Consider the following 22,321-nt stretch of genomic DNA (forward strand, 5'->3'; position numbering starts at 1 on the left):
CATAAAGCTTGCTGCAGAAGAACCCTATTGTGTGTGGTGTCCTTATTCGCGGGCGAATTAGAGAACACTCACACTAATGAGACCAGACTGACTTACAAAATGAATATCAAGCCAGCCTGTACGTCATATCAAGATTCTATCTCCAGATAGAAAATGAAGAAAAAATATTCTGAACGATACCATTTACACAGCAGTCTGGATTGATACTGTGACAATTATTTGCTACTAGACAGTGAAAGGTGCTACTGCTAAATGAATGTGGTGGTTAGTTTTAAATGCCAGCTTGTCACATGCAGAACCACCTGGTAAGAGAATCCCAACTGAGAAATGATCTAGACTAAGTTGGCCAGGAGGCTTCCCCGGGGGGATTTCATGACTATTACTTGATATAGGAAAATCCAGCCCAGTGCGGGCAGTGCCACTTCATGGCTGGCCCAGAACTGCATGACAGCGAAGGAAGCGGGTTAAGTGTTTACTCTCTCTCTCTGTTCTTGATTGTGGATGCAATGCACTGAGTTCCTGCCCTGACTTCCCCACAAAAATAGACTATAATCAGGACTTGTAAACTACAATAAAGCCCTTTCCGCCCGGATGCTGGCTGTGCTCACAGTATTTTACTACAGCACAGAAATGAGAGTAAAATAAGCTGCTTTGAAACTTTCTCTTTACAAACTCATTTAGAATGCTCTTTAGGGGGAAGGATGAGGACACTGGTCAGTGGTGGATCACTGGCCTCCCATGTGAAAGCTCCTGGCTTTGATCCCAGCACAACAAAGAGACAAATTTGCAAACACTTACCTGTCACTAATGCAGTCCCCTCGTAATTCCATCTTCCTGCGAGCACAGCCCCACAGTGAGCTTCTACACTCTTTTCCACTCTTCCTAACTTGGAAATCAGATGAAACTTACCTGAAAGAAAGTATCTATGACAATCTATTTTATTAATTAACTTATATTAAAATATTTGACTTCCTACTACTAGGTTAATTAGCACTAATGAACTAACATTTAGCTATTAGGCACTAGAGGCGTAAGAACAAATAGTGTCATTATTCTTCTTAAGTCAGGGAACACAAGTTTAATAAAAAAGATGCTGAAGTTGTTTATCAGGTTTAGGAGTTCTCTAGTGGAATTTTTGGGGTCGCTTAAGTATACTATCATATCATCTGCAAATAGTGACATTTTGACTTCTCCCTTTCCAATTTGTATCCCTTTCACCTCCTTTTGTTGTCTAATTGCTCTAACTCAAAGTGGTAGGAGCAGCCTTTGGGCCTGAGGGGGTTTGTTGCCCCAGTGTAGGGGAATGCCAGAACTGGAAGTTGGGAGTGGGTGGATGGGTCAAGGAGCACCTTCATAGAGGCAGGGGGAGGGGGGATGAGATAGAGGGTTTCTGCAGGAGAGTCCTGGAAAGGGGATAACATTTGAAATGTAAATAAAGAAAATATCCAACAAAAGGAAAAGAAAAAAGTAAAAAAACAAAAGAAATCATTTTTATAGATTAAAAAAAAGATGCAAAAATGTAGAATGATAGACAGTCACATATAGTATATTTCATTTAGTAAACAAAAAATTTAAATTTAAAAATATACATAAGCCCCAACTTTTTTGGAATAATGTAAATGAGAAAAGTTATAAACATTTGAAAGTTGTGGAACACATTTTTGGGGTTTTTCTGTTTGTTTGTTTTGTTTTTGTTTTTTTCAAGACAGGGTTTCTCTGTGTAGCCCTGGCTGTCCTGGAACTCACTTTTGTAGATCAGCCTGGCCTCGAACTCAGAAATCCACCTGCCTCTGCCTCCCGAGTGCTGGGATTAAAGGCGTGCACCACCACGCCCGGCTATGTTGAACACATTTTTAAAGATCACAAATGCTTTACAACTGTCACAGACTGGGACACACCTGTAATGTCAGCACATAAGAGGCCAAGGACAGTGATTCCAGAACAGCCTGGGACACACAGTGAGACTTGGAAGGTGTGGGGACAGGGAGAGGGAGAAGGAGAACACAAAGAAAAGGGGAGGAGAGAGGATGGGATGGAAGGGGAGGGGAGAGGAGCAGAGGGGGAGAGAGACCCAAAGGGGAAATATTATTACACAACTACAAAATGGGTTGTTTCTTACAGCAGTCTAGTGTCTGGGTTATTCGTTCTAAAAATTATAGATTATAGAATTAAATGAATGAAAGTATATATTGATTAAAAATAACCATAGTTCCTTACTGTTTCCAAGAATTGGAAAAAGAAAAACTAAACTAAACCCTGTAGTATTGAATTAGAATTGGTGTAACCAGAATATATTCAAGGTTTAGATAGAGAGTGAGAGAGAACTGGTTACTGACATGCATCTAATTTGTTTTGACATTTATTTATTTATCTATTATGGGAAGAGGCATGCATGTACCAAAGAATACATATAGAGACCAGAGGACAACTTGCAGAAGTCAGTGTCTCCTTCCCACAGTGGAGGTTTTAGGGACTGAATTCAAGCCCTTGGGCTTGGCAGCAAGTGACTTTTCCCATTGAACCATCTGAATGGCTCTAATTTTTTAAGTATACAATTGTAGCCCCGTGTCCTAGTTCTGTTTGATGAAGAATCTGAAGAGTAGACACACCCCACTAGAAAGAACACTCCTGGCAATGCCTGTGTCTTGGCTTTTGAATATCATTAGCCATCTAAAGACAGAGCTGTTTGGAAAACTAAAGACTACAAGATTCGTTTGGGCCATCTCGTGCAGGTGAGGATGTGCTCAAAGCGTAATGAGAACATCTACAAAACAAAAGCAAAAATCAGTGTCCTTGGCTCCCCTGGTTGCGCAGAATATTAACGAAATAAACATCTATGAGGCTAACCTAACATTAAGCCAAGTAAGACAAATGGCATGGCACAGGGAGTTTTTCCTTGAAGTAGAATAGCAACTATCTAACATGGGTAGAGACAGAGACAGAGACGCTACCATCTGGAAGCTTTTCTGGTAATAAAAGATCTAGCCAAGAATTATCAGTAGAGGTTTAGAAAACAGAGGACATCTACAAAGGAAAAAACACTTTTACATGGTATCAAAATATATTTTTATAAACAAGTTATTAAAAGGGAGAAAATAGAGGCTGGAGAGATGGCTCGGTGGTTAAGAGCACTTGTTGCTCTTACAGGAGACTGACTTTACTTCTCAATGCCCACTTGATGTTTCACAACCATCCATAACTCCAGTTCCAGGGCATTAGACACACTGGTCTGACCTCTCCAGGCACAGGCATACATATAAGCAAAACACACATACACATAAAACTAATCAAAAAGTGGGGGAGAAAATAGTAAAATTATAGTAGATTTACTTAATAAGCACTGGCTATCAGATAAGGAAAGTTAACATCACAACAATGTGTCACATAAACACCACGAATTTCACAATATTCCCATTAAAAATTTGTAAGCTGAATCAAATCTTAAAGAAACAGTGAAAACAAACAAACAAACAAACAAACAAACAAAAAAGCCAGGGATTTCCTATAAAGTAATAGACCGGATCCTTCAAAATCATCAAGGTCACAAAGGAAAATAAAATGACAGTGGGTCTACATCAAATAGAAGTTTTTTAAGACAACTCCGGGCACAGATCACAGTACTGTCCGATATTGTTAATACAAAGCTATGCAGAGGCCATTCACTCAACACTTACCATCAGAGCTTGTGAGGACGAAGCTTTCTGCCTGCGTCTGTTTCTTTATGCCTAAACTCTTTGGAAACCAGTGAAGGTCTATCGGGTAGATGTCATCAGGCAGCTTGACTATTAGGCTGGTTTCACTGGTTAGCAGGTTCCACTTGACTATCTGGTGGTCATCACTGCATGAGTACAGCTCCTCCGCCGTAGTCCAACCCACACAGCTCACTAATTCTTGATGTGATGCTGTGTCAAGGAGATGTAAAGCCCAAAAGACTTACGTCTTTACAGTCACTCAAGATGTGGATTATGAAAAGCCAAATGGAAGCCAGGTGCTGGTGGCGCACACCTTTAATTCCAGCACTTGGGAGGCAGAGGCAGGCTACACAGAGAAACCCTGTCTCAACCCCCCCCCCCGCAAAAAAAAAAGAAAGAAAAGAAAAAAGAAAAGAAAAGCCAAATGGATAGCCAAGTGTAGTTTCTAAATGCAGTCTTTCATTGTGTGGCTTTTTAAATATATATATCATTTTTAAATGATTTATTTAACTTGATTTTATGTGCACTGGTGTGAAGATGTCAGATCCCTTGGACTGGAGTTACAGTTGTGAGCTGGGTACTGGGAACTGAACCCAGGTCCTTTGGAAGAGCAGATGGTGCTCTTAACCACTGAGCCATCTCTCTAGGCCCTCATTGTATGACTTTTAGTATTTTTTCCATATAAAGGAAATTGTTTACAAAGTAGGTTTCAAGAACAGAAATCAAACAGAGGGAATAAAATTTGTGATGGAAGATATTTCATAAACATGGTCAACACACACACACTCAAAAACAGCAAGTAAAAATCCCAAAAGGTAGAAAATGGTGTTAGGAGACAGGCAGGAAGAAAGGGGACCATGCATCTTACTACATAAGCTATTGCATTAGTTGCTAGAACAATATATATTATTATAATTTTCCATTGTTGTAGATTTACTTAACAAGCATGATCTATTCTATGTGCGTGAATGTTCTGCTTGCATGTATATGTTCCATATACATATATGTGTACATATACCTGTGCAAGTCAGAAGAGGGTTCCAGATCTACTAGAACTGGAACGTGCTAGCTAATTCTGTCACCTTGATATAGCTGGAGTCATTTGGAAGGAGGGAACCTCAATATTTTGAGAAAATGACCCATCAGATCAGCCTGTGATGCATTTTTCTTGATCAGTGATGGGTGTGGAAGGGCCCTGCTCACTGTGGATAGTGCTATGGGATGGTAGTCCTGGGCCACAGAAGAATGGGTCAAGCAAGCCATGAGAGACAAGCCAGTAAACAGCACCTTTCCATGGCCTCTGCATCAGCTCCTGCTTCTTGGTACCTCCTGTTTGAGTTCCTGCCCTGACTTTCAACTGAAAACCCATCACTTTCAAGTGAAGGACTGTGATATGTAACTGTAAGGTGAATAAACACTTTCCTCTGGTTGCTTTTGGTCATGGTGTTTTATCACAGCAAAAACCTAACTAAGACATGGACTTATGGATGGTTGTGAGCCACCATACGAAGGCTGTTAATTGAACTGTGTCCTCAGAAACACCAGTAAGCACTCTTAAAGTCTGAGCCATCTCTCCAACACTCTCTCTTTTTGAGACAGTCTCCCTAAGTATCCATAGCTGGTGTATAATTTACTATGTAGACCAGGCTGGCTCAAAATCACAGATATCTATCTGTCTCTGCCTCTACATTCTACATGTTGGGATTAAAGGAATGAGCCACCATGCCCAATATAAATTTAAAACATTAATTTTTTTCAAAAGACTGGACTGTAACAGTGAACTGTCTCTCTCAGTCGCACATGATGATCATGGTCTTCTAGGGAGGGTGAGGCCTAACATCTGGAACTACCATCTTACCACTTCTTCTATTTTCATGTTAGCTGCCTATTTTTAATTTGACTTTTTCATTTGTATAGTTCAAAGAGTCTAGGGCTCTATGTATAACGGCTACATCCCAACCCTTAGTTATTTATGTTTAATTAACAATACAATGTTTTTAAGTCTTAAAATCATATTTATTATTTATTATTATGGGGGAGTGTATACACATATGTGTGTGGTGTGTGCATGGTGTGTGCATGTGTGAACATGCATGTGTATATGTTGTGTGTCTGTATGAACGTGTGTGTGTGTGTGTGTGTGTGTGGTGTGTGTGTGTGTGTATAAACACTGCCACAGTGCTGTAATTAAATAGTGATGACAATTGATCAACTTTGGAAATACATCATGAGACACTGACTGTATACTCTAAAGCAATAAATGCTATGCTTTGAAAACTATTGTACTGGCTAGTTCTGTGTCAACTTGACACAGCTGGAATTATCACAGAGAANGGAGCTTCAGTTGGGGAAATGCCTCCATGAGGTCCAGCTGTAAGGCATTTTCTCAATTAGTGACCAAGAGGGGAGGTCCACTTGTGGGTGGTGCCATCTCTAGGCTGGTAGTCTTGGGTTCTATAAGAGAGCAGGTTGAGCAAGCCAGTAAGGAACATCCCTCCATGGCTTCTCATCAGCTCCTGCTTCCTGACCTGCCTGAGTTCCAGTCCTGACTTCCGTTGGTGATGAACAGCAACGTGGAAGTATAAGCTGAATAAACCCTTTCCTCCCCAACTTGCTTCTTGGTCATGATGTTTGTGCAGAAGTAAAAACCCTGACTAAGACAGGGACCAGATTTTTCTTTGCTTCACATCTACAGCAGATCAATGTCTTGAAAGATAAAATAAAAGATGGGGGCTGTGAGTATAGTTTCATGTAGAAACTGCACTTAATATGCTCAAGGTAGGCTTGGGTTCAATCCCCAGCCACAAACTAAATAAACAAGCAAGCAAACAAATGGACCTTACATTACTAAAACATGATGCTTCAATGCTGCAAGAACAATAAATTGAAAAAGTAAGCCTCCCCCATATTAAGCTTCTTATTCTCTCACAGACTGGCAATGAAGCCCATAAGTGATGCTGTGAGAACTGACTGAAATGTCTTAAGAATGAGAAAAGGAGGGCCAACTGTATCTTCTTAAAGTCCAATTAAAGGTTCTCTCTGACAAAATATAATAGAAAGAAGGGTTGTTTATATAAGAAAAGAATGATTGCTGCCTTCCCTTGTGAAATAATAAAGGACTTCAGATTTCCCTAATTTGTCCTCTACTTTATCAGGAGTACAAAGAAATAAAGCAAAACTAAATGAGCACATACGTATGAGATCACATGAACAAATCAGTCAGAGTTTTGTTTTGTTTTTCAAGACAGGGCTTCTCTGTGTAGTCCTGGCTGTCCTGGAATTCACACTTTACACCAGGCTGGCCTCGAACTCAGAAGTCTGCCTGCCTCCCGAGTGCGGGGACTTGAGGTATGTGCCACCAATGCCGTCAGATCTTGTTAAAGACTTTTTTAAAGGTTACTTTTAAACAGAAGGTTTAAAATAAAGGTTACTTTTTAAATACTTAAGAAGTAGAATAATAAAAAATGTCAGTAAGTATTAGAAAGTAAGACTTTGGGCTCCCAGTATACTTCAGAAAAATCTACATCTGGGGTCTTAAATATTTTGAAAACAATTTGTTTATAAAATACCATTACATAAATGAAAAATAGGCTGCAAGTAGACTAAAAAGAGCAGAAGAGAACTTGACAGTATGACCACAGGTTGAATGAGTGAGGTATACAAGATTAAAAGGATATGCTTTGGTTCCTTTAACAGAGATATCTTCAGTCTCATGTCTCCAGTTCCAGAGAAATGTTAAATACCACTTGATTGTATCCACTGTGAAGATAAAGAAAACATGTATCAACATTGAGAACTGTGCACATGAGCATACAAGCACATTTAACAAACAAATTTCCAAAGGCTGTCCTGAATTGACAAATCAAATGATGTGGCAAACCAGGAAACCTTCAATCACATCTCAGTTTTGATCCTGTCCAATGAGTTAACTTCCTCAGGCTAAACTACATTTTTAAGGGCCTTAAATCTATAATCTACATGAAAACAATATGGTATTACCAATGTGTGTCTGTGTGTGTGTGTGTGTGTGTCCGTGTCTGTGTATCAGTCTGGGGCTGATCTATTGTGGGGGAAAAAAACCAACAGCCACAGCTAACAATGAAAAACAACTGAACTGCTTAAAGATGAGGCAATAAATTGCTTTAAAAGTTATGCAGGCTGGGTGTGGTGGTGCTGCTACTTGAAAGAATGAGGCAAGGTAGTCTAAGCCCATGAACGAGACCAACACGGGCAGCACAATGAAACCCCACCTCAAAAAAAAAAAAAAAAGTTTTTTTAAGTTGGGCACAAAATTAACTTGTAGCAGGTCATTATTATAGTCCACACCTTTAATCCCAGTACTTGGGAGGTCAAGGCAAGTAGATCTCAGTGAGTTCAAGGCCAATCTGGTTTACACAGTGAGTTCCAGAATCTCCAGAAATACATAATAGAGCCTATCCCAAAAAAGCATATAATTACTAAAGGAAATTAAAAATAAAACAAAAAAACATTGTAAACACTCTCTAAATAATTGTATCACCTAGAGCCAAGCTATCTGAGTCCAATATACATTTACGTTTTTTGAGCAGTATCACTAGACAATACAAAAAAAAAAAAAAAACCAAGAATATAATCAAGTGAGAATATAATTAAAGGGGGTTAAAAAAATCTCTACTGGTTCTAAAATTACAGAGAACTACATCAAAGGAGGTGCTGATCAAAGATTTTTTTAAAAATGAACATTGGGGCTCCCTGAGGTCACGTCTCAATCCCTGAGTTGAGGAAGTCTCCTGGGTAGGCAAAGTGTGCAGCCCTCTCTCCTTCTCTCTTTGGGTGACTTCTTTTAACTTTAAAAGTATAAAACTGTACATGGCACCGACAGGGACAAATGTCATTCACTTCAGGCACATTTCCTAGATTCGTTTTTGATACAAAGGAGCTCCCTAGCTTTCTCAAAACTCCTTCCTCCTTTCCATCAGACCCTTTTGGGATTAACTAGTGTTAATTTGTTAACCCCAAATATTCAAGGACAAAGACCACCAACCCAAACCATCATGGCCAAATTAGTTAAAGCAAGCTTTCTGACTCATGTACACAGGCCATCTCCCGCTAATGTTAGGGCTCAAGAGGTCAGCATGGCCATGGGGAAGATAAGGGCTTTTATAGCTCAGGGGTAGCTGGGTTCCAAATGGGGGATTTGGTGAGAACAAGGGGAAGGGTTACAGAAGCAGACTATAACAAGGTGCTCATAAGAACCTTTTGAAACAAAGGTCGGGTTGCAAGGTGGTCATTGCAACTTCATGAAACAAAAGCCTGGTCTTCCTTTCCTGGAACAGGCAATACAGAATTTTGTTGTTAAAGTTCCAGGTGGGGTAGAGCCTGAGAAACATTTAATCATAAACAGGGATGAGCCCACTTTGTCTTGACTATATATGGGCTTTTGAGCCTAAGGTGGAAGTAATCTGGTCCATCACTAAAAGGAAAGAGTAGATGACACTTTATAAAGACCTGGTTCATCACAATTATTCAAATTTATTAAAATTTTTTAAAGTACAAAAAATTTACAGAATTCTTGTTGCTTCTGCAATTGACAAACCATAGATAGGATATTTACATACTATTTATATTATTATTTATAGTAATATACATAATATTTATATTACTAACTACAACCTGAAACCTAATATTTAGAATGATGAAATACAATCACATCCATAATAATTTAGATACTTCCTCACCAGAAGAAATAAATCATAATCAAACTTTATATTTAGTAAGAGCAGTACATGCTTGCTAATGGTTCACCAGCCATTCAGAAATAATGATGCCAAATGGTCAGAGAAAGAGAGCAAAAACCTAACACAGGAAAGATTCTCCCTGGCAGAGAAAGATTTTCGGTATATATAAGCCATTTAGCTGAAAACATCCATATGAATTACATCTAAATGTTGACACAGTACTAACTAAGAAAATAAAACAATATTTTTCCCACATAGCCTATCTGAAAACGTACAGAACAGCCTGAATCTACACTGCCCACGTGGGTTGGCTAATCGTCAACTCGGCTGGAATGAGGAAAACCTCGCACATTAATGGACACATCTAAAGCTGTATCTGTGATGATGTTTCCAGAGATTTAGCTGAGAAAGAAAGTTCCACCTTGAATGTAGGCTGTGGCACCTTCTTGTGGCTGGGATCACAGACTAAGCTGGACAAGGAGCAGGTCAGCTGAGTCCTGACTCCCTTTCTGTCTCCTGGCCAATGTGAAACACAGCTGCTCTGCGGGCAATGTCTTCGTGACTATGGTGAAATGCATGCTTTTGGTATGTGAAAGAGCTGACCAAGAAATGGTATGTCGGCAGTGGTAGGGAAGGATCTGACCAGCCAACAGTGTCTGTCTGGGGAGTAGCAAAGGGAGATAGCAAGAAACAGACAACAGCAATAGCAATAATTGGTTTTTATGCTAAATATCATTTATAAATTGTTGTTGGTCTAGTGTGGGTTTATAAGGCTTGTGTAAAGAACAACTCGTGCCTACTGCCAGAGCCCATGGTGGGGCAATGCCCCGTTTTACAGCAGTTCAAGACAGCTTGAGAAAATTTTGTTTAGCAAAACCAGGAGAGGGCATCAGATCCTATTGCAGATGGTTATGACCACCATGTGGTTGCTGGGAATTGAACTCAGGACCTCTGGAAGAGAAGTCAGTGCTCTTAACCACTGAGCCATCTCTCCAGCCCCTCCAGCTCTTCTTATACCAGAGACACAGATACATTGACTGCTAACATGCTATACATACCTTCTTTTGAATTAGAAGGTACTAACTCAAAGAAGGAGATATTACAAAAGAAATATACTCTAGGAAGGACTTCTAGTTGAGAAATGTACTGTATACATATAAGATACATAAATATATGTTCATTAAAATCTTGTATGGTATAATTTGAGGGTCTTTAATCCAAAAATCTAAAATCCAAGTGTCACCACACACCAGTAGAAAAATCCACACCTGCCTTCATATGACAAGCCAGGGAGAACAGAGCTGCTTGAAAAATCACGGCATGAAATTCCTTTAGCCTATACTATGACATGTATAAAAAACAAACTTTATGCTCAGATTGGGTACTATGTACATGGGATCTCATGTATATATGCAAATATTCCAGAATCTAAAAAAAAAAAAAAATCCAAAACACTTCTATCCCACACATTTTAGATTAGGGATATTTATCCAATACTATCAAAAAGTAGAATTTGGGGCTAGCAAGAGAGCTAAGGGGGCTGGGTAGTAATGGCACATGCCTTTAATCCCAGCACTTGGGAGGCAGAGGCAGGTGGATCTCTGAGACAGCCAGGGCTACAGAGAAACCTTGTCGGGGGAGTTCGGGGGGAAGGGAAGATGGCTGAGGGGGTAAAGGCACCTGCTGCCAAACCTAATGAGCTAAGTACAATCCTGGAAATGGCTCTGGGCTTTTAACCTCAAAACCCACTACCAATGACATACCTCCTCCAGCAAGGCTGTACCATCTGTACTTCTCCAAACACCACCACCAACTGGTAACCAAGTGTTCAAATGCCCAAGACTATAGAGAACATTCCTCATTTCAAACCAACACACATGGCAAGTCTGTCTGTCTCTTTCTCTCTCTCTCTCTCTCTCTCTCTCTCTCTCTCTCTCTCTCTCNCACACACACACACACACACACACACACACACACACACACACATATCAAATGCCAAAGTTGATAACTCTATTTGGAGTTCTTTATGGCTCTTCAATAAAAAGAAATAAGAAAGGCAGATTTTTTTTTTTTAATTATTAAGTTCCATTAGAGCTGTTAGCAAACTAAATTTAAGGTCTATTGTATAGCTGAGATGAAAAATAGGGGCAGGCTCACTATTTCCTAGAAAAGGTGAAGACATTTTACCATCAAAGGCAACAGGCTTATACATGATAGTACAGTTCAATTAGTAAGGACCTCCAACCCCCACCTCAGCCTAATTCCTCTATGTGCTTGCTAAAATAAGCTTAATAATATATGCTAGTTCTCTCTGCTTTGGGTTCTCGATGTGAGCTCTGAGCTTCCTGTTCCTGCTAGCCATACCTACTGCCCACTGCCATGCTGGCCTCTAACCCTCTAGGGTCTAGGGCTGTCAGCCAAAATAAACTCTTCTATAAGTTACACTGATCATTGTAGTGTGTATATTTCCTTACAATTCTACCCATGACTAATATCTACACTCCAATATTACCTTTTTATTTTGAGACACGGTCTCATGTAGCCCAGGCTGACCTCAATATGGCGATATAGCTGAAGATAACCTTGAACTTCTGATTTTCTTGCCTGAAGCTTATATGTATTATGTTAACTATGTACCATTAAGCCCAGTTTTCAATATTTTCTGTAAAGGTTTGTTTTTAGTGGGGGAGAATAGGAGAGATGGTTCACCAGCTAGGAGCACTGGCTGCTCTTGCAGAGGCTTGGTTCCCTGTATCCACACGCCAGTGCCCAACCATCTATAACTCCAGTCCTAGGGGTAGTGACCCCTTTTTTGGGCTCCTCGGGCATTGCATGCACATGAAATACAAACGTAGATGCGACCAAAACGCCCATAACACATTTTAAAATAATCTCTTTTTAAAATTTTATTTTATTATTGGTGTCATTAGAAGTCATTAGAATAGGACAACTTTTAGAAGTCAGTTCCTGGGATAAAACTTGTGTCATTTGGCTTGCACTGAAATAATTTTTACCTAAAAGCTAACTCTCTGACCTCATGATTATTATTATTATTGTTGTAATTAATTAGTTAATTGTACAGCGGCACAACTTGCAGAAGCTGACTGGGTCCCTCCTTCCACCATGTAGTTCCTCTACTGGATGGGCCATCTTGCCAGCCCCTATATCATTTTTAACGGCTTTTACAAATTTTTGCTATGGTGTCCCATTAATTCTAGCAAAACACTAATTCACTAATCTAAAAATACACATTAGATAGTGAGTGACATTGTGTGGATGGCTCAGTGGTAAAGTGACTGTCGTGCAAACATGAGGATTTGTGTTCGGATCCCTAGCACCCATGAAAAATCCCACATATGCTTGTAACACTAGCACAGGGGAGAGAGAGATGCAGAAACCCAGAACTGCCAGGAGGTCCCGCCAATTGGTTAAGTTCTGAGTTCAGTGAGAAACCCTGTCTCAAAAACTAACAAAGTGAGGCTGGAGAGATGGCTCAGAGGTTGAGAGCACTGACTACTCTTCCAGAGGTCCTGAGTTCAATTCCCAACAACCAAATAGTGGCTCACAACCATCTGTAATGAAGTCTGGCACCCTCTTCCAGCATGCAGGCATATATGGAACACCATGTACATAATAAATAAATAATTCTTTAAGAAGGGAAAAAAATCAACATAGCAAATGACAGAAGACGCCTATTATCAACCTCGAGCTTCAACATCAGGCATAAGCATCTGCACACACATGTACACACACACACACACACATACACATGCATGTATACACCCCATCCACCCATAGATACCAGTGATCTTTAATTCAACCAAAACTGAAGAATCATATTGCACCAACAAAATGCAATGCTACATTAATTATTTTTCAAATGGGCTATCTACTGATATAGAAAGATAACTATAATATTCAAAAGAAAAGCAAGATATATAGCAATATTATAAAACCTAGGGCCAGCAAGATGGCTTATCAGGTAAATGAACCTGTCACACAAGCCTGATGACCCAAGTCAATCCCCAGAACCCACCTAAAGGCTCTGGAAGAAGGGAATGGGCTCCACGAAGTTGTTCTCTGATCTCCACATGTGTGCCTTAGCATGCCGATACACATACCGTGTACACATACTACAAAACTTTTGTAAAATACAATTCAATCCCTTGTGTGCAAATGAAAAAAATGTTATGTATTTAAGCTGGCAGGTACTAAAACACTTCTCTAGGAAGATATATAAGACATTTAGTGATGGATGCCAGGAATAACTCAATGAGAAGTGATAATTAATTCCTCACCTTTTTTGGGTACAAAGCAGGTGCTTGCAAATGCACTATGCCCTCCCCCAATACTGTTTGACATTTTTAATCATACTCAGTAATATAATAAACCAGGCTGGCCTTGAACTCACAGAGATGCATCTGCTTCTGCCTCCCAGGTGCTAGAAGGCCTGGACCAACACACACAGATTTGTTTTGTTTCTCTGAGACAGAATCTTAATAGTCCAGACTAACCTTAAACTAGCTGTGTAAAATAATCATGATTTATTATACTCCTGCCTTGTCCACCTGAGTGCTGGCAATACAGGAGTATACTGTCCATGATGGGTTTTATCATGTTTTTATAGTGCTGAGAATCAAATCCAGGGCCTCTTTAAGCACTTTACCAACCAAGCCTACATCCCTAATCCCTAAATGCCTATTTCATCATGTTCACATTCAGACTTATGTCTACTCTATAGCTCTCAGTTATATCTCTTCTTCGTTACGCAACTTAGTTTATAGCTGTTATAAAAATGTCTGTGCTGCCAGGCATGACGATGCTTGCCTCGAAGTCCAGATATCAGTAGATAAATAGAAATTCAAAGCTAGCCTTGGCTACATAGGAAATTCAAGGCTAGTCTGAGCTATAATGAGACCCTGTTTCAAGGAAGAGAGGGAGGGAGGGAGGGAGGGAGGGAGGGAAGGAGATGTTTGTTCTGACAGGGCATGGTTAAGTTCAATTAAATTTGAGGCTGTCAAGTACAGTGATTTACTGAAGACCACTCCTTTCCACATTAGTTAAGACTTTCCATACTGATACCAGCATCCGACTCAGTAGCGGGCGCTACTGCTTGTTATACCTGTTGCCTTTTCACTAACTCAGAGATCCATAAAGAACAGCATTTGACTGTCTTTAAGGGTTTATACTCTTAACCACCAAAATCTGTAACAGCAATATTCTGTCCTAAAGAACTGTGAATCTTTCCTTTCTCTTGCCTAGGCACTCTTCCCTACTCATGAGAGAGTGTTTAATGTCGGTCTAACTAAACCTATGACTGATTTCTTTTCCCTGCAACAACACAACCCATTTCAGTTCTTGTTAAGAAATCTTCCCTTTTTGTTTTAAACACTCTCACTCTATAGCACTGGCTCCAACTCAACACATAGCCCAGGTATTCTAAATGCATGGCAAACTTCCTGCCTCATCTCCCAAGCTACACCCAGATTGTGGCTATATTCTTAATTTGCCTTTCGAGATCCTTCCTAAATTACTCTTCCTCAAATGCCATCACATAGTAATATCAAATACTTATGTATATATACTAGATGAACAAACAGTGCTCTGAGATAGACATTATCTGTTGATTGTTAACATTCCCAGAACACTTGATGAGTAAATGCCCAATTCTACATCCAAAGAAATAATAGGATTTAGGGTTGTTTTCTAACTTTTAATGTGTATATGTGAGTGCCTACATGCACGTATGTGTGTGCCCAGCACCACCATTGTGCAGAAAAGGGTGTCAGGTCCCCTGGACTGGAGTTACAGGCAGGTATAAACTCTCAGTATAGGTGCTGGAAATCAAATCCAGGTCTTCTGCGAGAGCAGCAGTGGTCCTCACTGCTGAGCTGTCTCTCCAGCCTTCCCGCTTCCTACTTAAAGCTTTCTACTAAGTTCTGCTCTGACTAGCATGTACACCTTCCCATAAGGTCTATTCTACCTTTTTCTTACATTTACTTTACATGTATGAGTGTCTTCTCTGCATGTGTACCCAAGCCAGAAGGGGGCACCGGATCCCTGGAACTGGAGTTACAGACAGTTCTGAGAGCCATGTTGGTGCTAGGAACAGAACCTAGGTCCTCTGCAAGAGCAGTAAGTGCTTTAACACCGCACCATCTCCCCTGGCCCAGTCTACTTCTTCCGCTCAGCTTTGTTGTATTTTAGAACCTCTGAAAATACAAAATACTCCAGAAGCCCCTAAAAAGAATCCCTTTATCCTCTTGGTACTCCTACTAGTCCTCCATACCCCTCCCCCGCCAAAAAAAAAAATTCATTGAGCTTTATGGTGACATTTATTTTATGAAGATAATTTATTTTCAACTAGAAATATAAAGGTACATTATTATATTAGCGAATGTTTATTCAAACCACACCAATCTCCAAACTCCGCCAGACTCCCACACTTGTAGTCCTCTCCAGCACTTCCTGAGAATCACTGAATCTAAGTGTTAGGCATCTCAAAGCCATAATATATTTTAGAACAACAATGTAAATTCATTCATTAAAGGTTGGTGGGCTGGAGAGATGGCTCAGTGGTTAAGAGCACTGACTGCTCTTCTGAAGGTCCTGAGTTCAAATCCCAGCAACCACATGGTGGCTCACAACCATCTGTAATGAGATCTGACACCCTTTTCTGGTGCACCTGAAGACAGCTATAGTATACTTAGATTATAATAATAAATAATTTTTTTTTACAAAAAAGGTTTATTGGTGCTCTAAAATGCCAAACCCTAAATAGGTTGAGGAAAAAAAGAGAAAGGCTAACAGCTCTCAATTTAAAAGTTGCTGTATAAATACTTACTGGGGGCAGCGAAATTAAACAGCGGTTCTTTAACATTGGGGAGGATGAGTGATACAGACCGCTTTTCAAAATTATAGGGTCACTATAAACATTCAGGAAAACAAAGCCAAAACTTACACAAAACTTAGTATACAATTTTCGGAGAGTTAGAAACTCAGTCCCAACCATCATTATCCTCAAACTCTGGTTAAAAGCCCATTAAGGAAACTAAACTGCTCGGAATTAGGAACTGTCACATCTATTTAACAACCCTGGCTATTCCTTTCACTGTGTAACAAACACAAATGCTATTTATGAACTAATTCCCCCATAACGGTAACTAGTTATCACCAGCGAATCCTTTCTCCCACTAGGAGCCCTGCTGGCCAAATGGTTATTTAAACTCAACACCTTTCAGTAGTGTCACTAACACAAAATAGTTCAAAAATCATTGTTAATCATAAATGGACTACAAGGTTACTCACTAATCCCGGCTTCCTCGCTTTACCTGTAAACTCCACATCCCAAGATCAACACACTGGTGGCTGGAAGAAGATGGAAAATAACTGATGCTCCCGCAAAGCTCATCCCATCTAACCAAGAGAAGCTAGGTCTCAACGACCGCTACGGCTTCCAAGCCCTTTCTTCAAAGGCTCTGGAGGTGAAGAAATTTACCTCAAGTTCCAGGAAAGCGGTGGCGACCGCTCTCAGAGCTCAGACCAGTTACCAAATAGCCTCCCGACCTTTCCGTCACCATAGTGATTTCTAAGCGCTGCGAGCGTTCCCCCTACCATGTTCCCGCGATACTTGCTAGGTGCCAGTCACCGGAGCGGGCTCTTGACCCCGCCCCTAACCGAGCCCGCCCTCTCCCTGGAAGGTGTTATTGGGCAACTGGGCCCCGCCTATAATTGTAGGCGGGACCCTGCTTGTTTTTGGGTTTTTTTTTTCCTTCTTTTTCAAATTCCTCCAGTTTTTCAAATGCTGTCGTTCTAGAAGTGCGAAACTCTCGTTTCTGTTAAAGTCCACAGAAAGGACGTAGCCCTGCTTGCTCTCCCTTCCCAGTCGTAACTCGGCCCTCGGCGCCACGGTCCCTGGGGGTAGAGCCCGCGCATGCGCCCGAACGGCCAGAAGATGGCGGTGGGACTCGCCGCACTTTTTTTCAAATTCGCGGGTCCCAGAAACCCTTGCGCGCGTTTGTAACGAATTTCCGTTCGAGTTTGGATTTTAGGCGCCATTTTCGAGTGAAGGACCCGGAGCCGAGACACCGGGAGGAGCGAGGCGGGGGGTCGGCCGTGCCACCATTTCAGCCCGGCTCGGAGTGGACCCGCCGACAGGTGAAGTCCTTCTCTTCTAGATCAGGTTGTCACACTTTCTCCTCCCTGCCCCGCGGGCGCCGGCAACCCCGAGGCCTGGAGCGGCGGAGGCGGCTCGGCGAGCTCCGGTGCCTGTCACCCCTCCCCCTCGGCGGCCGGGCGGCGGCTCGGGCGCCTCTTCCTGGGGGAGGCAGCGAGCCTGGCTCGGCCAGAGCGTCCCCTCTCCCCCAGGCCGATCCGTCCTGTCTCCCAAGGGGACTGCAGCCCCACTCAGAGCCTCTCCTGGGGACTTGGCATGGCTTACACTGTCGTCCATCGGGGCTCCGCCCCGGACCCGGGAGGGATAGACCCCCTACTATCCCGGAAAGTGACCCAACCCGAGCAGACGCTGCCAGAGTCCAGTTCAGCAGTGTGTGGCGGGTGACTCCGGCTTCGGCCATCCTCTCCGCTGGAGCGATGAGGAGAAGAGACCTGGACTTCTCCGGCCGTCCGGGCGTCAGGACCTAAATGGCGGGGAGAAGGGAGGGGAGTGACAAGTCGCCGGGCAGGCAGGCGCTGCTGCTCTGGAGAGTAGCCACGCAGCCCCGAAGCTGGACGAACTTTTCTCTCTCTCTCTCCCCGCCTCTCTACCTCTCTCCCACTCTTTCTCCCTCCCCGATTCCGAGCGCATTCACTCCCCAGCCCCGACGGGAGGAGACTTGTCAGCAGATGTCCTTCTCTTAAGAGATGGCTCCACGGGGTCGGGGGTGGCCTGAGCAAATTCCTCCGTCCTGGGCGCGTTGGCAGGCGCGGCTATGTTTCCCCACGTAGCTGGGGCGTGGGAAAACCCGTCCCGCCCGGTTGCCACTGCTGGGTTCCTAGTAGCCACTTTCCTAGGGACCCGCTACTGGCTAGCGGCGTTGGCGAACGCGGTGGCGGGGTGGGTCCTGGGCGGAGCCCGTCCTGCTGCTGCGGGGCCTGAGCGGCGAGCTGCGGGCCGACCTGACTCGGGACTCTTCTGCCGCAGCCACCATGCGGCGTAAGGGCACCAAGCCCTCCACTGCCTGCCACCAGGAGGAAGGGCCGCCGCCCTCCCAGGACGGTGCCCACAGCGAGGAAGAGATGGAGCAACCGGCCGGCGAAGCGGAGAGCGGCGCACCCGCAAGTGAGTGACAGGTCGGGATCCCCGTGCGTCGGAAGCCTGCGGAGACCCTCTGAGGGTGGCGGGGCGCAGGCGACCACAGGTTGACTTGGGAAGCTCCGGAAAGCCGTTCTGTGGTTTTCAAAGGAATTCCATGCAGTTTGCTCTAACGGTTCTGGAAGATATGAGAGTGAGCGGAAAACTTGCGTTGTGAGTTTCTGTGTTTTAGAGTAGTACTGACCTCTTTCTCATATTTCCGCTGAAAACAGCATGGCTGCTGAGCGCCTCTGCGCCCCTAGACTGGAGTGAATGTGATGTGGAGTTGCGTGACTCACCCTTTACTGTTGGATTGCCTTTTGGGGCGCAATACTAATTTTTACTTAATAAAGTGTGTCAGTGTTGGGTGAGGCGGGCATATGTACATGAGTGCAGGTGCCCCTGGAGGGCATGAACCTCGAGCATCCCATTGTGGGTGCTGAAAACCAAACTTGGGTCCTACACAAGAAAAAAAAACGCTGGGCCCCCTAGATTGCCTTTAAAGAGAAGGTATAATTTGAGAGCGTGGAGCGGTCGGAGGGTAGGAATTAAGAGCTACTGTGAAATTCCTGTGACCATGTTACTGAAGTTTGTGAGTTTCTTAAGCTGAGCCATGTAGAGAGTTGGATTTTCGATTGTTAGGGTTGCATCTCCTGTCTCAGGCATCAAGGAATCCGTTTGTTGTAAGGTTTTCTTTATGATATAGTAAGTATTTTGACTCCTCTAAGTACAATGTGTGTACCAGATTTTGTGACTGGTCTGATTGCTTTCACGAATTTTATTTTTCATAAAACTAACATGAAGGATTATCCATCCCCGTAAGTTTAGGATATGTTTGTATGGAAGATAAATTCCTAAGTTTCTTAAGAAACATCCCTCCATTGTGTTCTTTAAATACTAGCAGATGATAGACGTCCAACTAATTACACTAATGTAGGCTTTCCCCTCTTTGCCTCTCCGTTAACCTAGAGCCTCCAGGTGAGGAGCTGGATAACAGAAGTTTAGAGGAGATTTTGAATAGTATCCCTCCACCCCCACCTCCAGCCATGGCCAGTGAAGCTGGAGCTCCTCGTCTCATGATAACTCATATTGTAAACCAAAACTTCAAGTCCTATGCTGGAGAGAAAGTTCTGGGACCTTTCCATAAGGTACTGCCTGCTCAGATAACGTGGAATACATCTTTAATTACAAGATATTTCAGTGTTCTAACGGTCCTGACTTTACACACACACATATGCTCATAGACGCACAGACAGTATGTTGCCTGTGACTTCAACAACAGGAATGAGTTTTTCTTTATCTGATATCTTTGGTATATCTTTAGCAATAATATTTGCATATTGAATGGAATCTGTTTTTGTTAGAAGGGAATGTTTTCCCCGTTGACTATGCTAATGAGTTTTGTAAAATATCGGGATTAGAATTTGAAGGTGGTTTTTATTTAAATGGTAAAGCTTGTGCTATTGAAGGACATGGTGTAAGAAAACTCAGATTGGGGTTTGGGAGTGCGTGCTTTTCCTTCAGTTCCCTAGCCCACTCCATTCTTAGGGTGCTTTCCTTTTCTTAATAAACTGCTTTTATTTCTAAAGAGAAAGAAAGAAAAAGTGTTTATCTTCTAATGAAAACTTTGAAATACCTTTGATTTTTACTACAAATTAAATTATGGAGTAGTTTAAAATTAGTGTAAGTGTGACTATTTAAATGTTTAAAAATTTACTTTTATGCAGCGCTTTTCCTGTATTATTGGACCAAATGGCAGTGGAAAATCCAATGTTATTGATTCCATGCTTTTTGTGTTTGGCTATCGAGCACAAAAAATAAGGTCTAAAAAGCTATCGGTACTGATACATAATTCTGATGAACACAAGGATATTCAGAGTTGTACTGTAGAAGTTCATTTTCAAAAGATAATTGATAAGGTAAGATTTTCTACTTGCACCTTCAAGCAAGAAAAGGAAACATGCCACATTTTGTTATTGTAGATCTGAATTGTTCTTTATTTTACTTTGTGTATAATTAGAGCAATAAGAAATGGTTTTTGCTTCTGTGAACATATTTACTTCAGCTTTTTGGAAGAAGGCAGTGATGTAAGGGACCCTAAGTGCTAATTCAGCATTCATTCACTATCAATATGGGCTTCGTTTGAAAAGTTGTACATTTTTTTGCTTTAGGATAAACATTTTAAGTTTTAAAATGTAATAATTGACTCTAAAATGTAATAATTTGTAGCTATGTGAGAGAGATATGAAATTTTCTAAGGTTTGAACTACCGACATAAAGTATGTTTTGAAATGGAGGGGACAGGCATCTGTTTAATAGCTTAGAAAAATTCATGGTTCAAAAAGCAACTGAAAAAAAAACTTAAAAAATAAGTGCACATAGTAAAGTAACAGATAATTGGATGCTGGTGGAGATGTTTTACATATAAAGAAATTTAATTTACACAGAAGCATCTATCAGAATTTTGCTTCTGAATTCATTCTGTTGTACGTTTGAGTTAGAGAATTAGATTGCCAATAAATCATGATATTCTAATACCTGTTGTTTAATTCATCTAAAATTAAATATGACACAGAGCCTTTTAAGAATAAATGAACTTTAATGCTAAGATGGATTTATAACTTGATTTCCTTTATTATGTATATGATTGCGAATTTTTATGATGTTTTACTTTTAATTAATGATAGGAAATGCTGTTTAGGAAAGGGAATCCTGTCTCCCTACACACACACACACACACACACACACACACACACACACACACACACGAGTAACCGACAATCTTTACTCGCAGACCCTACCACCACCAGAAAAGTAGTTCCCCTACATATTTTCCTTAAATTGTTTCTTCCTGAAGCTTTTTAACAGTCACCAAGGTTATCTGAGTGGAGTGGGTTGTTGTCGATATGCTGAGGTCTTGTTCGACTTCCTTGGCTCTCATTCAGATATATTTTGAGGCTGAAATTTGTGTTTGCTTGGTTTAAACTTTTAGAGATTTTTGAGAAATAAACCAAACAACTTGGAGAAGTATCTAGTCCTTTGTAAAGCAATTTATTTTTTATCTCACTTTAAAATGGTTGTCAGCTTATGGTCATACATAATTCAGGGGAAATAAAACTAGTAATAGGTGAAAAGGATTAAAATTCGTTATATACATATCTGAATCTGTTAAAGAATACAAAAAAAAATTTAATCTGTTGAGTTAGTTTCAGTATAAAGTAAATGAACTCTGGATTAAACCTGTAATTTAATTACAACAGTTTTCTGGTTCTGTTTCCTAAAACCAGGAAGGAGATGATTATGAAGTCCTTCCTAACAGCAACTTCTATGTATCCAGAACGGCCTACAGAGACAGCACTTCTGTCTACCACATAAGTGGGAAGAAGAAGACATTCAAAGATGTTGGAAATCTTCTTAGAAGCCATGGGATTGACTTAGACCATAATCGATTTTTAATCTTGCAGGTAAGTTTAAAAATTCTTCCAAGGTTCTTGGTTTTTGATTTTTGGCTTGTAATAAAGCTTGAAAGAGAGTTCTTCTGTTTGCTGAGTCCTGTCTTTGGAACCTTAAAGTACTGTAGCAGCACATCATGGTTTACATACTACAGTCAAGATGCGAAT

The 22,321-nt window shown here is 41.4% G+C and overlaps 2 protein-coding genes across 4 annotated transcripts in view; one reads left to right on the top strand and one right to left on the bottom strand.

Moving 5' to 3' along the window:
* Positions 1–17,090, bottom strand: part of Ift80 (intraflagellar transport 80) — a 103,134-nt gene extending 86,044 nt beyond the window's left edge. The window contains exons 1-4 of one of the 2 annotated variants that reach the window (XM_021157702.2): positions 16,908–17,090; positions 7,370–7,451; positions 3,675–3,896; positions 799–909 (exon numbers count right to left, since the gene is read on the bottom strand). In XM_021157702.2, the coding sequence (XP_021013361.1) occupies positions 799–909; positions 3,675–3,896; positions 7,370–7,406 (370 nt within the window). In that variant the 5' untranslated portion in view covers positions 7,407–7,451; positions 16,908–17,090. Of the gene's footprint in view, positions 1–798; positions 910–3,674; positions 3,897–7,369; positions 7,452–16,740; positions 16,862–16,907 lie in introns of those variants that run through there. The other variant, XM_021157703.2, reaches the window with a different exon arrangement.
* Positions 17,091–17,212: 122 nt separating this feature from the next.
* The window catches only part of Smc4 (structural maintenance of chromosomes 4), a 30,129-nt gene continuing 25,020 nt past the window's right edge, over positions 17,213–22,321 (top strand). The window contains exons 1-5 of one of the 2 annotated variants that reach the window (XM_029475016.1): positions 17,213–17,566; positions 18,552–18,700; positions 19,671–19,849; positions 20,429–20,620; positions 21,989–22,165. In XM_029475016.1, coding sequence (XP_029330876.1) covers positions 19,748–19,849; positions 20,429–20,620; positions 21,989–22,165 — 471 coding nt within the window. In that variant the 5' untranslated portion in view covers positions 17,213–17,566; positions 18,552–18,700; positions 19,671–19,747. The remainder of the gene's footprint in view (positions 17,567–18,551; positions 18,701–19,670; positions 19,850–20,428; positions 20,621–21,988; positions 22,166–22,321) is intronic. The other variant, XM_021158181.2, reaches the window with a different exon arrangement.

The sequence above is a fragment of the Mus caroli genome, chromosome 3 (genome assembly GCF_900094665.2).
Source record: "Mus caroli chromosome 3, CAROLI_EIJ_v1.1, whole genome shotgun sequence".
Classification (NCBI taxonomy): Eukaryota; Metazoa; Chordata; class Mammalia; order Rodentia; family Muridae; genus Mus; species Mus caroli.